A 17,517-nucleotide genomic window follows, 5' to 3' on the forward strand; every position below is an offset into this window, starting at 1 on the left:
TGTTTGATCTATCATGTTCTGCATCAGACTCTGTTGCTCACGCAACATGTTCGTTTGTTGCTCACGCAACATATTCTGCATAACCAAAGTTTGCTGGTTGTTCATTTGTTGAACATAAGACCACCAATCAGTTGGTGGTTGTGGGATTTCCCCGGCATTTGACACAATAGGTGGTGGAACGGATTCTCCCACCGGTGTCGAAGATGATTGAGGTTGTGAACCTGCCATATGGACCCTTCCGATGATACGGCCGGATCTAAGACGTATGAAATTGTCGCCGGAATTGAAATGAGCAATTTTGTCTTGCTCCCACTGTGGTCGCCAATTTGTTGATGTAATTTTTCAACAAAAATAAAGTAAAATTCAAAGATATAGAAAATATCCTTAAACTTGATTAATTAGTGCCTGAGATTAGGAATCTCTAAACACTGTACGGTACAGAAAATAAATTGGAAAATAAAAGACTGAAATTTAAAGTGGTGATCCCCAAATCTGACTTTGCTTTGTTGAAGTTGATTGAAGATGCCCTGCCAAATGATGATCCAAATCCTTAAATATTCTCTGGGAAACTGTACTGAAAACCGTCGCCCGAACGGTTACAACGTCTCCTTCCCAACCGTCTTCCAATCCTTCTCCTGCTGACACGTGTCCTCAGCAGACCAAAATTATCCCTATATTTCACTCTTTGAGCCGACCACAGACCTTCCGCCCTTTTGGCCCGACTGCCAATCTACAACCGCATTGGTCCGACTGCCAATCCTCCCGACTTGCAAACCATCTGACTTATTTGGATTAGCTACAGACATCCCGACTAACGAACCATCCGATTTGTTGGTCCCGCCGCAGAGTTCCGACCTGAGAACTTCCCGACCTGAGGGCCTCCCGACCTGCGAACTTCCCGTCCTGATGACTTTCCGTCTTGAGGACCTCCCGACCTGAAGACCTTCCGACCTGAGGTCTTTCCGTCCTGGGGACTTTCCGTCTTGAGGACCTCCCGACCTGAAAACCTTCCGACTTGAGGTCTTTCCGTCCTGGGGACTTTCCGTCTTGAGGGCCTCCCGACCTGAAAACCTTCCGACCTGAGGTCTTTCCGTCCTGGGGACTTTCCGTCTTGAGGGCCTCCCGACCTGAAAACCTTCCGACCTGAGGTCTTTCCGTCCTGGGGACTTTCCGTCTTGAGGACCTCCCGACCTGAAGACCTTCCGACCTGAGGTCTTTCCGTCCTGGGGACTTTCCGTCTTGAGGGCCTCCCGACCTGAAAACCTTCCGACCTGAGGTCTTTCCGTCCTGGGGACTTTCCGTCTTGTATTTTCCTTAGAAATAAACCTATTTTCCTTGATTTCCTCACGGTGTCCTTCAGCCAGTTCAATCAACTCTATTGCCAGGCCCATTCTTCTTTTTACCTTGGGCTTTTAACCTAACTCTAAATTTCGTACGTAACAGAAATATCTATCAATACAATTGGTCATTTGTATTTATTCTTTATATATAAAAGAATTTAAGATATATGTGATGAATCTATAGTTTAAGGTTCTATTTAAACAAATCTTTTGGAAATTTATTTTGGTTTGAGAGTTTTTGTATTTGAATTTATTTTGAATTGAAAACGTGGTGTTAGGGTTTGAAACGTAATTAGATAAAATAATAATAATAATAATAATAATAATAATAATAATAATAAAATGGATGGTATGTATTAATACATGATTAATAAAATAATTTAATATAATTTAGATAAAAAAAATTAATTAGGATTTTATAATATATTAATATAAACATGATTAATATATGTCATTTTATAACAAAATAAAATTTATACTTTCTTCGTCTCATTTCAATTGTCTCTATTTAATTTTTTGTCTATCTCACTTCAATGGATACATTTTTTTTTTATTTTTGATAAAATTTATTAAATTTAAACATAGTTAATAAATATAAATTAACTTAATTAATTTTATAATATATAACATCACACACATCATCACCTAGGACCCAGAATCTCTTTATTTCTATATTTTTTTTATTAAAAAAATATTTTTATCTACATTTAAATTTTCACCCTTTTTATAAAATTAATTTATCTTAATTATAAATAAATAAATATTTTATTATTTATTAGTATTATTTAAAATTTTATTATTTACAAAATGATATTCATATTATATATATTTTATTGAGATATAATATTTAAAATATTTAAACACATATTTTAAATTTATTTTAATATATATTAACTATTATTTTAAAATTATTAATAATACTACTTTTATAAAATATTAATAAAATAATATCATAACTCACTATTATTAACTAATTGAGGAGGGTTACGTTGTTGATTTGTCGTTGGAAAAATCAGCCCCTTACTGATTTTAGAAACAACACATGTCTTTATTACATGCAACATCCGTTGTTTGTAGTAAAAGAATGTGTTATTTGTTTATAATCATGTGTTAAAATTAACTGTTGCATGTGTTGGGGCACTGTATCATGTATTGTTATGTTGTATTTGTATTATAATATAAATAATGTATAGTTTATAATAATATTGTATGTTATTTAGTAGCAAGTTGCGTGCTATTCATCACAATGTTGAATTTAAAATTCAGCACTGTAGCCGCCGCTTAACTAACTAAATTATTTTACCTTAAATAACGTGTACCTTAAATAACGTGTTCCAAATGAAATGAACAATTTCAAATGGGATGGAAGGAGTATAATATAAAAATTAAATTTTTATTTATATGAATATAAAATAATTTAAAATAATATATGATATAGATATATATTTATATAATTATATTTTTATCCATCCAAAAGTAATATTATTATTTTTTTTATTTAGTAATTGTACTATTACTTAATTTTATAAAAATCTTTACTATTTAAAATATATTACACAATAGAGCTATTTTGGTCTTTTTTTTAATTGATTTGTACTACAAAAAATATAATACACATATTTAAAATTTATGTGCAAAAACAAACGATCATCTTGCCCCGGGATGGGAAGAGTATTTTAATATTATACTCCATCTGCCCCAATTCAATGTAATTTTTTATATCATTTTGATGAATAATACTCAAAATATTCATTTTAAATTATAGTAGAGTAATTAAATATGACTACCAAAATACTCTGTGTGCTTGTTTGGGAGATTGGATTAGATTTTCACTATTTATTCCATTTTTTTTAAAAAAAATATCAAATCAAACACTTATTTTTTTATTTTGTATATTATATTAAAAATTAATTTTACATTCAAAACATCACATTAATACTTATTATATCACATCGTACAACTATTCAAATTCAAAATTTTTACTATTCAAATCCCAACTCAAAATCCAAACCCCCAAACAAACACACCCTTCTATTTAGTTTGAGGAGAATCAAGGGAAAAAAAAGGTTAAAAGTTACCTTGGTTTTTTTTTTTTCTTTTTTCCAAAAAAGTGGAAAATGAATAAAGGAAAAATAGTGTGTTCGATTGTAGGATTTTATCAAAATCCTATTATTCATCCAAAATTTTTCCCCCAAAAATATCAAATCAAACATTTATTTTTCATTTTTTATATTATATTAAAAATCAATTTTACATTCAAAACATCACATCAACACCTATTTATATCACATCATACAACTATTCAAATTCAAAATTTTTACTATTCAAATCCCAATCCAAAATCCAAACCCCCAAACAAACACACCCTAAGTATATTTTGCTTTCTCTCCAAATTGGAGGAATTTGAAGATAAGAGAAAGAGATTTTTTGCTTTTTTTAAAAAAAGAAGGGTAAAGTCCATTCACCCCTCCAGTGTTTTTGTTATTAACGCAGAGGTGCGGGTTCGAGCCCCGCCAGTCCCGACGGATCAAACTTTACGATTACTATGTTATCTTAAAAATTGTTGCAGATACTTATTCGATCGTAGACATTTTTGGAACACCTGAACATACAAAAGCTTTCGAGTATTATTTCAATAATGAAAATAAATATTTTCTCGATATAGAGCACTCATCTCAATAAAATGGGCGTCGCCAAGTGGTAAGGCAACGGGTTTCACCCCAAAATGAGTGCTCTCCTATTCCGACTTCCCCAGAGCTTTGGTTTCCAATAATCAAGTCAATTATATATTTATTACTTACCCCTTTAGGGGTGAGCATTTGTATTTTCAGAATCGATCCAAAAATTTGAAATTTTTGAAAAAATCAATTCGAATTGAACCGAAATAACCGAAATCCGAAAATTTAAAATTCAAACTAAAAAATCCGAACCAAACTGAAAAATCCGAAATTTTAAATATTTTAATTATTTTTTAATTTGTAAATTTCTTTTATATTTTATTATTATTTTATAATATTAAATATATATAATATATAAAAGTAAATATATTAAAATATAATTAATAATTTTGAGTTTTTTATATTAAAATATAATATTTTCTAATAAAATATTAAATATATATAATAAAAAAATATATTAAAATGTTATATTTCGGATTTTAAGTATACCGATCCGATACGATCCGAAAATCCAAAATTTGTAAAAAATTCAATCCGAACCAATTCAAAAATCCGAAAAATTCGAACCAAATTTTAAATTTCGATTTAGTTTGGAATGAATTTTCGGATTTTTTCAGATATTTTGCTCACCCCTATCCCCTTGAGTTAAAAAAAAATTAGCTAAAATCACCTTATGTTTAAAAATAAGTGTACACGCCACACATTCAATATATATTTGTAACACAATTGAAATAAATTTTGTTTGAACCATTATAATATTTCGTAAACCCATTCAACCAAAATCTTTCCCCATTTCTTTAAACCCCAAATTTAAAACATCTTACTCATCCCACCCAGCCTTTCGGTGTTCACTTTAACCTAACATTGCACCGGATTTCATCTCAAGATCACACCTTTTTCTCCATCGATTTGTCAATTTGCTTTCTTTACTGGAGTCTCATTTCATCAGTAAATAAATTGTGGATTTTGCTTTTAGTTGTTCGATTTTGTTTTTCTTCTACGATTTTGGGTAGGACTTGGGTTATTTTAAGATTTTGTGATTTTGTGGGTTTGTGGCATGAATTGGATTTTATGTAGATTTTTGCCATTTTCGTGATTTTGTGGATTTGTGGGTATGACTTGGGTTAATTTTTACAATTTTGTGGGTTTGTGATAAAATCCAACATCAATCTCCCTGTTGTTTTTTTTTTATTTGTTTAGGTTTTTTTGCATTTTTGGCACCGTATATGATTAAAATAAATAAATATTGGATTTATGTATATATAATTGTTTGGATTGGTAGGTCGTGTTCATTTAACCTCTCATAGCGGTTGTTTGTGTGGAAGTTCAAGAACAACCGGAAGAAATGATTTCATAGGGCCACATGAGAGATTAATTCCGTCAATCATAGATTCGGTTTACCCAATCTCATACTTTCACAAAATGCAAAATCGACTGTTACAAGAAGCTTACGTTTATAATGAAAAGTTACCCCTTGCTTGGACTAGCCACCGATTGTAGAAGCTATCGGCGATTGCAGAAGCAGGTCGTTACCCGTCGAAGAAGAAGGGTTATTCACAATTTTGAAGAAATGATATTTCAATAGAAGAGGTAGGGTTATTTAAGTAATTTCAAATTGCATATTGCTATTTCTTAGAGGAAAACTCGCATATAAAGCGCGTGGGTTGCACTTAGCGTTAATTAACTGCGATTGGGTATTTTTTGCTTTGCTTTACAAAACACAAGTACTACTGATGCTATTTTCAAAATGCAAGGTGTTTTATGCTTTTACATTAAAACACAGGGTGGATGAGTGGAATTTACCCAAAAAAGAATTACTTTTATATAGTTAACATTATACCCCCTCCTCCGTCCCTAAAATTACTCTACTTTGCCTTTTTTTTTTTTTTTTTTCATAAAATTTAAGAAATATAATATGTTAGATAGTTAATTAGTTTGATTAATTTGTGCAATATTTGCAGTGTATTGTTTCAGTGAAATATTAAAATAAAAATTGAAAAAATTTACTTTTTATGCTGAATATTTTATATTTTGAAATTGATTTCAAAAAATTTTTATTTTATCAATTGTAAAATAATAATTAAATATAATAATTTAAACGTAATTAAATAATAAAAATATGACGTGACATAAAATTTTAAATTTAAATAACATTTTACATAAAACACCTTCCAAAAATAAATACGAAAAATAAAATATAAGTTGAATATATTTAGTTGTTGATATTCGATCAAAGGGTCTTGGGCAAAAAAAATGACTTTGTTTTTCCAAGAGGTTAGACCATGTAAATTGAATTGACTTTTTCCGCTAGATATCTTAACTTTGAAACCTATATTCTGCCACCGATATAATAGTTGATTAAAATAGTAAGTATTTATTATAATGCTACATTCATCAATATGTGCATCAATCATATCAACATAATAGTCGATAAAAGGTCGTTAAATATCAAGCATGGAGAGCAGTTTGTTTTGGTTTTAAAGAACAAATACCCTTGTCTGGTGAGCTGCAGCTTCGCCATGGATATTCGTTTACTAATGTTTTCTGTGAAATCGGTGGGATATGGCCCAAACATTGGCTCCTACATGGCGCAAGAAGGGCAAAATGGATTGGCATTTGCGTTCATTTTGAATACTTGAGTCTTCCCAAAATATCAATTATTTGTACAACGAAGATATCACACATTATGCAACATGAATCTAATTCCTTCTTGATAACATCGAATACATTGTGCCTGCGTTCACAATAAAAAAATAGTGAAGACTATCTTTGGTCCCACCTTGATTGACCCATTTCAATGTCTACCGGGGTCAAATCGGACACTTCCTTACCCAACTTCTTGAGTTTTTTTAGTGACATAATATTGAAAATTGTTCCATTTTTAATAAACACATAGTCAATTAGCTTTCCTCAAATGTGAGTATTCACATAGAGGGGCGTGAGCAATGGAATTACCCATTCGGGAATAGGGACAAACACCACTGGTGGTGGTGTATCCGAATCTGGCTCCAAGAGTGCCAAAGATGCCCATTTCAATTCTTCCATAGTCTCATCTTTGAAACAAGCCTGAATGGCTTATTCTCAAAGAGGTTTGATCTTGACATCTTGACCTAAAAAAGGTATAGCATGTCTTTTGACGGACTCATAATATCTTTACTTTGCATACCTAGGCCAATTTCCTGGTGCCTCATCAAAGACTTCACTTCAGATGAAGAGAAGGAACCGAAGGAGACTTCCCAAGGACTCTCAAAATCTTCTATTTTCTAATCTTGTAGTTTGTTAATTCCAGTCATCCTGATCGTTTTTCGATCATTTTGTGTATCCAATGAGACTTCAAATTCAGGCCGAGCCTCAGGACTCTGCCTTTTTGACCAACAATTGTACTCTGGGCCAACCAACAAACCTACATAACAACATATCAACATTTGATGCTCCAAATATAGGCACGATTCAAATTTAGAAATCTGGGATTAATATTGGTGGGCAAAGGCTTCTTATTTCGACTCCACTTATCAATATCCGTGGATGTAACCTGCACATAGGCACTAATGTCCCATCTTTGAGTTCCACTTTATAGTCTAGTAGGTCCCATTTTTCGGCCATTCGAGCTTTGTATGTCTTTAGCTCTTAAGTCTTTCCTTTTTCATGTGACCCTTGATCACTGACCCTTCAACTTCTCTGACCCGGCCTAGTGGCCATTGATGCCACTGTCAATTTTTGAAAAAAAAGTTGTTGCTCTACTCCCAACGTAATGTACTTCATTTGGCTTCATTTTATAGTTTTCATATTTCCTTCCGAAAATGAGTACACTGACTTATATTGTGACTGAATGAATTATGCTATTTAAAATAAAATTTCCCCTTGATTCCTCCGTGGTTGCCAACCGTTGTCCTTCCGGTATCTAAATTTGGTCATATGTTAACAATATGTCAAAGATCTTCTCCACCTTGAATGTTTCAAACGTGGGTTGATCCGTATTATCATCTGTCCCTGGGATAGGCCTAAGTTTGGAGCATACATATGGCTTGCCTTCTACTATTTCAACCACCATTTTTTTCTATTTCTCCTGAATGGTCCGAATTCGGCATGTATATCTCAGACTCTATGCTAGCTATCTGTTGTATTTTATTTCTTCTAAAATTTTGATATTTTTCCTTAAATATTGACTATAATCAGCTCATTTTATAAGCCAATTGAGCCAAACTCTCAATGTCATAAGCAGTGAGGGTTTTGCAAGTGGGCATGTATACTTTGGACCACTAAGTTGATCATCTACCCCTCGTCGATGGCAGTCGAACATCGCCCCTTTATGAGCCCAATTCACTCGATGAACTGGGAGGCGCACTCCCCTGGCATCTATCTTGTTTCCAAAAAATCGGTGAGAGAAACCATTGAAATGGAATTAAAAACCGTATGCCACTAACCATTCTCAAGTTTGTATATGCCCAGACTGCAGATTGGCAAACCAAAAAAATGTTGTCTTGGTTAGCAATGAGCCGAAGTTTGAAATAAGGGTTGCTCCTAATTTCACCCAATTAGGCAGTAAACATGCCCACGTTCTTATATTAGAGGCACTGTCCTCTCCGGAAAATATATGAAAGTTAGGAGGTTGATAATTCTTTGGAAGAGGATGTTCATTGATAATCCTCTTTCAGAATGACCTCTGATATAATGGTCGGTTTGTCATTTGTGGGTTCATCCCAAAATGCACCCCTAGAAGTTGTGCAACCTCTTCAAGATCCACCCTTAATGGTGGGTGGTTAGAAATGTGGATGAGGTCATGGGTCTGTCCCCCAAACCTATCTTCTTGTCCAAATATCGAAGGGATCCCATCTGATCTCGTCCCCAATGGTATATTATTAGGGTATGTGACAAGAGTCTCTCTTATGTCTGCCCTATTGGGCGCAGTACCACTCATAATGCTATTTTCCACATAGGATGGACCGACGAAATGTTCATATAGTCGCGAGAGTGAGCTTCTTGGAAGCGTGGCAACATACTATAATGTGACTCTTGAAAGCGCTTGCTCGAGCATATTCTACAACACGTTTTGTTGATCGTGCAACATAGCCTGCGTGGTGGTTGTTTGTTGACTATTTATTTGTTGACATACGTCATCCATTTGGCCGGCATAGTAGCTGCTTATCCTGCAGTAGGTATGGCCTAAGTGGGTATCCCCGAAGTAAGTGCTTCAGTGGAGACGTTGGATGTCTGGGACTTAGATCCTGCGATATGGATCTTTCTGATAATTCGTCCGGATCTTAATCGTATAAAGCTTTCATCGGACGTAGGATCAACAATTTTGGCTTGCTTACCATTACGGTCACCAATTTGTTGCACTGATTTTTTTCAACAAAATAAAAGTAAATTTCGAAGATGATTTCGAACTTGATTTATTGGGCCTGGGAAAGTAGATCTCTAAGCACCGTAATTAGCAATTAAATAGATAAGTAGAAAATGCACAAGAAAAGTAAAAATAGTGACCCCCAATGAATTCCTTATAAAATTCTGTCTAATTGAAGATCTTTTCTCCCATCGTCAGTATACCATAAATACATTTTTCTAGAACTGTCGTGCAACTTCCATCGTTCGGTTAGGTTGATCGTGTGTCAATCGCTTACAGTTTTTTGCTTCATAGCCCACGTATTTAGAGAGGTAGTTGTAACGGACATCACAAGCTCAAAATGCTAAAACGAACCGAATTCACTTGTTTGGCTACTATGGGTCAACTAGCCCAAATACTACCGTCTAAATTTCCCTTAAGTCGCATAGATTAGCCGAATTGAAGATGAGCCGATCAACCACCTACGAGTTGCTCTACATTGGGCCTCGCCTTTAGTGAGACCATCTTTATTTTCACCGCAATATTTTAAATTCTGAGTCAAATCCAATGATCCAAAATTAAGGTTCAGCCATTGTAAGTGCAAAAATATTAATAATATTTTACACACTTCAACCAATCAAGAAAATATTATTACAATAAATAACTATCAGGTTGGTTTTTCAAATAAATCTTTTAATATTAGTATAATATTATTATATAGTAAAATTAAAAGAAACTATTTGTATAATATAATTTAAATTATTGTATTTTTAATATTAAGTAAATGATATAATTACTAAAAATAAATAAATATTTTTGATGAAACTGACCAAAAAAGAATATATAATTTATTACTATAATATATACTTTGGGATGTCACCAACCAAAATAAAAAAATACACTTATAATTGTTACTATAACCCGGATTCGATTTGGTAGCCCGGCTTGGATGATCCAGATGTAACACAGTACAGGCCTTTGTTATTCGTTTTCTCAATTTACATTCGAAACCTATTCAGATAAATTCGTCGTGTCAAAATCAATTCCAATTTGGGTAATCTGATTGGCGGGCGCCTGCCCTTTTTCCAACTTAGGACACAACTTTGACTCATTGTTTTGGACACCCTATATTAATAATACACTCCTTGCCTATGGGGTGTGTCAAGAACTGAGAACCAGAGACCGTCGATTGACAATTGGATTCGAGGAAGGCGAGACATGGAGAAGGACTCGAAATTGGAGGAGAATGAATTATGCGCCGCTTCACACCTTGCTCTTGATATTGGAGGTAATTCGTCGATTCTGTTCCCTAATTTCTGGATTTTTAGGGTTCTGAATTTTGGGGTTTTACCGTGATATATGTGTCTGTCCCTTTCGATTTCTTTTCTAATTCGGAGAAGTAAGTAATTGCCCTTTGGATGTTAATTTATCTATCTTCTAGTTTGTAAATTCGTTATATGAAACTGTAATTCTCTACTGTTTTTATTTTGATCAGATGTAATTCTCTACTGTTGTTTGTGTGATGTATGGCAATTGCATTAATATGTACTCTCATACGTCCCATGCCTCTTGCCATCAGGTTCCCTGCTTAAGATGGTGTACTTTACAAGAAACAGCAGTAGGTCTTTTGATCAGGAGGCGGATGGTTCTTCGATGAACGGATTAACTACTTCTAATGACGACCTTCACCACAGCCTTCTGGATGGGAGGCTTCATTTTTACAGGATTGAGACTAGTAAGATCAGCGAATGCATTGATTTTATATCGTCCAAGCTGCTTCAACGCTCCGGTATGCTATTCTCTGATTATATGTATATATATGTACGTCACGAGATACTGCATGTAATATGTTTCCTTAATTTGTATAATTTGTCCTCTGTATCTAGGTCATCAATGTAATGGGGCTTCTATTGATGACAAAAATATCATTAAGGTACTATTGATTTTTGTTTGATTTTATTTGTGCACTTGGTCCGTAGTTTTGGGTGATGTGAATTAATTATTCATAAAGTGATTTACTTTTTATTAACATGATTCAAGAATCATCACCTATTAGCGAATCATTGTAATTGAGGTGTTTGAGGAAACTAAATGTCTATTACATTTTGATGAAGGCCACAGGTGGTGGTGCATTTAAATTTACAAATTTGTTCAAGGAGAAGCTGGGAGCTACACTGGACAAGGTAGACGAAATGGATTCCCTTGTATCAGGAGCAAATTGTTTGCTTAAGGTGGGAATTTTCCTTCTATAGAGCCAGTTCTCCAGCTCTTATTTATGCATATATTAATATTACTGCTTTAGAAAGTCGTTATAATGATTTGGATATCTTACTTGCGCATTTAAACATAAAAGACACTAAATGTTCTTTTTATCGCGACATTTATTTCTAGCTCCTTTATTGTATTTGACAACGTCACTTTGCCGCCACTATTATTAAATCATCTGGTCTCCCTGCCTCACCCCCCAGCTTTTTGCTGATTCAAATTGATGCTAATTTATATGTTATTTATGCATATATAAGTAGTACTGCTTTAGAAAGTTGTTAATGATTTGGATATCTTACTTGCGCATTTAAACTTAAAAGAACACTGAATGTTCTTTATCACGACATTTATTTTTAGCTCCTTTATTGTATTTGACAAAGTCACTTTGCCGCCCACTATTATTAAATCATCTGGTCTCCCTGCCCCCATCCCCCAGCTTTTTGCGGATTCAAATTGATGGTAATTTATATCATTTGATTTGTGGCATCATATCTGTAGTTGCCATATTCGTTATAGTTAGAAGTAGAACAAAAATTGTAATAAATTGGTAATTAATCTTCAGTAAAAAATTCCATTCCTTTAGCGAGTTTTAATGAATTACTCTATCTATATTTCCATTTCTGTCTAAATATGACCGGATTCTATATCTTTGAACATAATAATTGAGTAATTGATAATATCTAAAAATTCAGCAAGTATGCTCTTCCCATTTGACAATCAAAGCCTTTGTGCTATGGTGTTTAATATTTCAAGTTTCTTCTGTTTTACTGGTCTGGATATTAGCAGTTACCAAGTGTACACCATAGGTAATATCGTTCAAGTATCTGAAGAACGCTGTGCTGCACTTGCATTTGTTTACTTGCATTGTTTTAGTATCAAGATGGTAATTGAGTAATCGATATCTGCTAAAATTCTTCTTTGTTTATTGTGATTTCTTTCTTAGACAGCGATATGGCTGTTGATTGAAGTCATTGTGATCCTTTGTTGAGATCCATTTACCATCCCAAGTGACTCAAATATGTGTTTGATATTTACATCAAAGATGTTGATGAAACTGTGTTTACTATTATTTTTCAATATGGCTAATTATGATTGAAAATGCCCATCTCTTACAATTATGCTTCTGGATGGGTTTTGTTTTTTGGATTGAAAGAATCTTTCCTCCTCCTTCCTCCTTCATATTTGATTCCTCATCCTATACCCTTTTGCTTGTTTATCAAGAGTTTTCGTTGTAATTTTCTAGACAGTGCACCAAGAAGCATTTACATATATAGAGGGGCGAAAGGAGTATGTCCAGATTGACCAAAAAGATTTATATCCTTATCTCCTTGTTAATATTGGGTCCGGAGTTAGCATGATCAAGGTAATATTTCCATACCAATCTTCACTCCACATATATATGTATATATAAAATGAAAGCAATATGATAGAAAATTGTTCATTTGTCTCAAAATCCAATAAAAAAAGCTCAATGGGCTATTGGAGGGATTGACATGAAAACACAACAATGCCCACCTCTTATCCTCTATATCATATTAGAAATTCACCTTACGTTGTGTTTATAATGAGGGTATCCATTTCTTCTGCAAATTGTAAAGTATATTGTTTATCAATTATTCTGCTGTTCTCTTTTATTTCCGTCATTATCTCACCTTTTGTTTGCTTAGGTAGATGGCAACACCAAGTTTCAGCGAGTTAGTGGAACAAGCATTGGAGGTGGTACATTCTGGGGTTTGGGGAAACTTCTAACCAAGTGCAAAAGGTTGCTTATTTTGTCTCTTTTACCTAAATGTTTACCATATCCACTGATCCAGTCATCATTGGAGAAATGCGTGCTATGTTGAAAGAATATTTCCATAAGCTTTCTATATCTCTTATTCAGTTTTGATGAGTTGTTGGAGCTAAGTCGTGAGGGGAACAACAGAGTGATAGATATGCTTGTTGGGGATATATACGGTGGAATGGATTATTCAAAGGTAATGAACTCAAGATACAATTTTTATTCATATTATTCATGGTACTTATGGAGGTTGGAAAGTGCTTCAATAAGTAGGTAGTTTGACTGCATGTTGGAAACTTAGGACTCAAACTATTGAATTGCCAACCTGTATACTGGAAATAGTAGTCTTATCATTTGAATTATTTTGCTGCACAGCCTATTAATATGTGTGTGAGTTTAAGAATACAACGTTGAAACTATTTTGTGATACTTAGTTGTTTTGTGACCAGATTGGTCTTACATCAACGGCAATTGCTTCTAGCTTTGGTAAGCCAGTATCTGACAGCAAAGAGCTACAAGATTATAAATCTGAAGATATTGCAAGATCTCTGTTAAGAATGATTTCAAATAATATTGGGCAGGTGATGCTTACATCTTATCTATGTTGTTTTCCCCGACTGATTTTCCTTTGCTCACTTCCACCTTATGTTTTTCTCAGATAGCTTACTTGAATGCTCTTCAATTTGGGCTCAAGAGAATTTTTTTTGGAGGGTTCTTTATTCGCGGGCATCCTTACACAATGGATACAATATCTGTGGCAGTTGATTTCTGGTATCCATCCTCTGTCACGTCTTCAACATTGAAATTTCGTTTGTTATCCATATCGTGTCACACACTATGAATTTTATGGTGCATTATAAGAAGGAAATCATATTAACAATTGAACTCGTTTTTGCCAGGTCAAAAGGGGAAGCTAAAGCCATGTTTCTTCGACACGAAGGATTCCTGGGAGCAATGGGAGCCTTCTTAAGCTATGAAAAGAGTGGGCTTCCGGATGCTGCGCAACAATTGCTGCAATAAATCCCGACTAAAATCAAGATTCCTCCACCCTAAGCATGGATTTTGTTGTACCTCTCCTTGCTGCTTGGATAAGTTTAAGTCCATTCATCTACTCCAGGTAGCATTACATTTATGTAGCTGATCCTGATCATGTCTGTAACATGATATTGTATATGAATCAATAATGTTGTCTTGTTTGGCCTGTGAAGAGTCGATATGAGCCATGGATGGATGGTCTTTTCTATTTTGACTGACCTGCGTTGCTTGTATTTGTGTTTTGGGTTGTATTTGATCATACAAAATAGCAAAACAAATGGACGGATTGTTGTGAAATTGATGCAATATATCTATCAATAATATTAATGATTTTTACTTTTGATTAGCATTTTATATTTCAATATGTGAAGGTATGCAGATGTACGTATCATGTGTGACTCTGTCTACGTTAAGGGAAAGAGTAATGGAATCTAATTGCTTTTTCATTCCATATATTCACTTAGACAAATACATGTATTTAAAGCCATTCGACTCTGTTATTACTTACAAAAACTCCCACTCAAAATTGATGGAGGCTTTTTATTTAATATTTCGAATATGATGGGTGATTAATTTCAACCAAATATATTTTTGGCTATCTTCTTAAATAGTTAATACTTCAGCAAAATTTGATACTGTTTATTTTGTGAATCTCTAGAAAATTTATTCCATTGTATGTTAAACTATAAATGATTTGATATTTGGTTGTAAGTATGATAAATATATCAAGCATTGGCATAATCTTATAATTTTGTTTTGGATTCTTGTTATAATGGGTATGGTTGATTGTATTTGTACCCTATGTTACAATGGGACTAGAGTTGAATATAATTTGCCCTTTTTTATTTTTTTGAAATTTTATTTTTCATCTTTTGCCTATATACTCTTTTATGAATCCACATGTTTGATTATAGAGTTGGCAAAAATTGACTCGACACGACCCGACATGAAATAATTGGGTTTGGGTCAAAGATTTCAATCCAATTATGTATATGGGTTGACACAAACATGACACGATAGTAAACAGGTCGGGTTAGGATTGTGGCTCTCAACTCGAACCCGACACGACAACCCGATTATAATATATTAATATTGATTAATATATTTATTATATATGTAAAATAATCATAATTTAATAATTTTCTCATAAATTAATTTAAACCAAGTTAAATTTTAAATAATTCAACCTAATTTAAGCTCAAACCAATAAAAACTAACATAACAAAAAATTATTTAATTTGAATCAAGAAATTCGACTTAATCATGTATACGAGTCAACACGAGTCAATAAACGGGTCAACACGAACCCGACACGATCATAGATGGGTCGGGTTAGAATTGAGTAATTTAACACATTTAAAGTATTCAACCCGACACGAATCGATCTATTGCCAATTCTATTTGATTATTTGTCTTATAGGATATGAGAAGTGATGATCTATCGATTATCAAATTTTCGTCCTTCTACAGATTAGACTTTGTTAAAATAGAAAAAGTCAGATATAATATTATTAGCGCATTAGAATTATTCAGATATTTTTTAAAATAAAGGTCAACAAACTATTAACTCTGTTATTATTGAGCAAAACTTCCCAAAATATACCCAATATTATTGGAGGCTTTTCATTTTAAAAATATTAACAGATGATTTTTTGGGATATGATGGTCGATTAATTTCAACCAAATATATTTTTAACAATGGATCTACATGTTGAATATAATACTCCATTCGCTAAATTTATTTTTATTTTTCCGTTAAATTTACACTATTACTAATTTTGATAAATTCAAAATATCAACATTTAACTATTATTTATCTTTCAACATTTATTAAAAACAAATTTACTATCATTATTACACATCATTCAAATTTTTTCTCTTTATTCTCATTAAATTTTTATATATACTTCTATCCAACTGTCTTTATATTTTTATTAATTTTTTAAGCCCCACCAACCCTAAATGTGCTAAAATTACCCGATGAAGGGAGTCTTATTATATTTTTTGTACTAATATTAGATGTGATCGAATGAAAATATAAACAAGGAAGGTCATCAAAAGGTATATTAACTTTAAAAATAATTTGCAAAGATATTTTAAATAGTTTGAAAATTTGTGAATCTTGCTCGTATAAAAAAATTGAAGGGTAATATCTGAAAAACTTATAATGTCAAAACAAGTACAAATATTTTAGTGCTTTCTATTTCAAATCAATTTTTGAAATATACGGTAACCTTGTAAAAATTTTAAGGTTTCTTATAATGAATTGTGAAGGCTATCAATTGCATCGCAGTTGTTCATTTTTCACTTAAACTAATAGAGTATTTTGTCATTTATTCAAATCCCCTCAAGGTCACTTGGTCTTGTTTGTTACATATGGTTTGCCTAATATGACTTGCTTTGTCGACCTAATATGCAGGTTATTAAGTTCAACTGAAAATTTACCCATAACTCACTCAAAGGATAGCAACTATGGATTCTGACCTCATTAAAAAAAAAAATACAAGGATTTTTTTACTTGACCCCGTAAAAGGTTATTTAATGGTGTGAGGAGTGACCTCGTGATCATGAGATATTGATCTAGTATGTCACACATGATTCGCCTAATGTAATTTATTTTATTCTTTGTACGCTATTATTTGAAGAATTATATTTAACATGATTATTGCTGTTTCAAGACAAATGACAAGATATTTTTCTTTTTTTAAATGTATGATGTTAATGTTTTTTCAAAGAAAAAAAATACCAGGTACAAGAATATGAACATGTTTTTCAATAAATTTTTTGAAACAACATAAAGTAGAGATATAATTAAAGAGATATTGAATAAAATTGTTTATAATTCATTTATAGTTTTAAAACTTTTGTTTATTCTTTTATTTGCTTTAGAAACTATATAATTCTTCCTCTTATTTTTTAAACCATTGCACTCTTTTCCCAAAGTCTAAGTAACAATGCTAAATTTTGATTGGTCATTTTTTGGTCCAAAGGATTATCTAGATCTAAGCAAGCATACAGTTATATTTCTTTTTATTTCACACAACAATATAAAATACATCATATTTAAAGTAAATTCTACCAATTTTTTTTAGACAA

The 17,517-nt window shown here is 32.7% G+C and overlaps 1 protein-coding gene across 1 annotated transcript; it reads left to right on the top strand.

The window, feature by feature from the left end:
- Nucleotides 1-10,409: 10,409 nt before the first annotated feature.
- LOC127264107 (pantothenate kinase 1) lies at nt 10,410-14,767 on the top strand. The gene is made up of 10 exons (XM_051293493.1): nt 10,410-10,629; nt 10,921-11,130; nt 11,228-11,274; nt 11,456-11,572; nt 12,850-12,969; nt 13,274-13,368; nt 13,489-13,582; nt 13,836-13,967; nt 14,045-14,157; nt 14,286-14,767. Exons 1-10 carry the CDS (start codon nt 10,560-10,562, stop codon nt 14,404-14,406), a joined length of 1,119 nt encoding a protein of 372 aa, XP_051149450.1. The 5' UTR covers nt 10,410-10,559; the 3' UTR covers nt 14,407-14,767.
- Nucleotides 14,768-17,517: the final 2,750 nt, after the last annotated feature.

The sequence above is a fragment of the Andrographis paniculata genome, unplaced genomic scaffold (assembly GCF_009805555.1).
Source record: "Andrographis paniculata isolate CXL003 unplaced genomic scaffold, ASM980555v1 Contig69END, whole genome shotgun sequence".
Lineage (NCBI taxonomy): Eukaryota > Viridiplantae > Streptophyta > Magnoliopsida > Lamiales > Acanthaceae > Andrographis > Andrographis paniculata.

Bases quoted from the DNA above. Each gene is read 5' to 3' on its own strand.
- LOC127264107 (XM_051293493.1), top strand. From the start codon at position 10,560: ATGGAGAAGGACTCGAAATTGGAGGAGAATGAATTATGCGCCGCTTCA. The intron at 10,630-10,920 runs GTAATTCGTCGA...TCTTGCCATCAG, and splicing joins CCTTGCTCTTGATATTGGAG to GTTCCCTGCTTAAGATGGTG. The intron at 13,583-13,835 runs GTAATGAACTCA...TTTTGTGACCAG, and splicing joins GTGGAATGGATTATTCAAAG to ATTGGTCTTACATCAACGGC.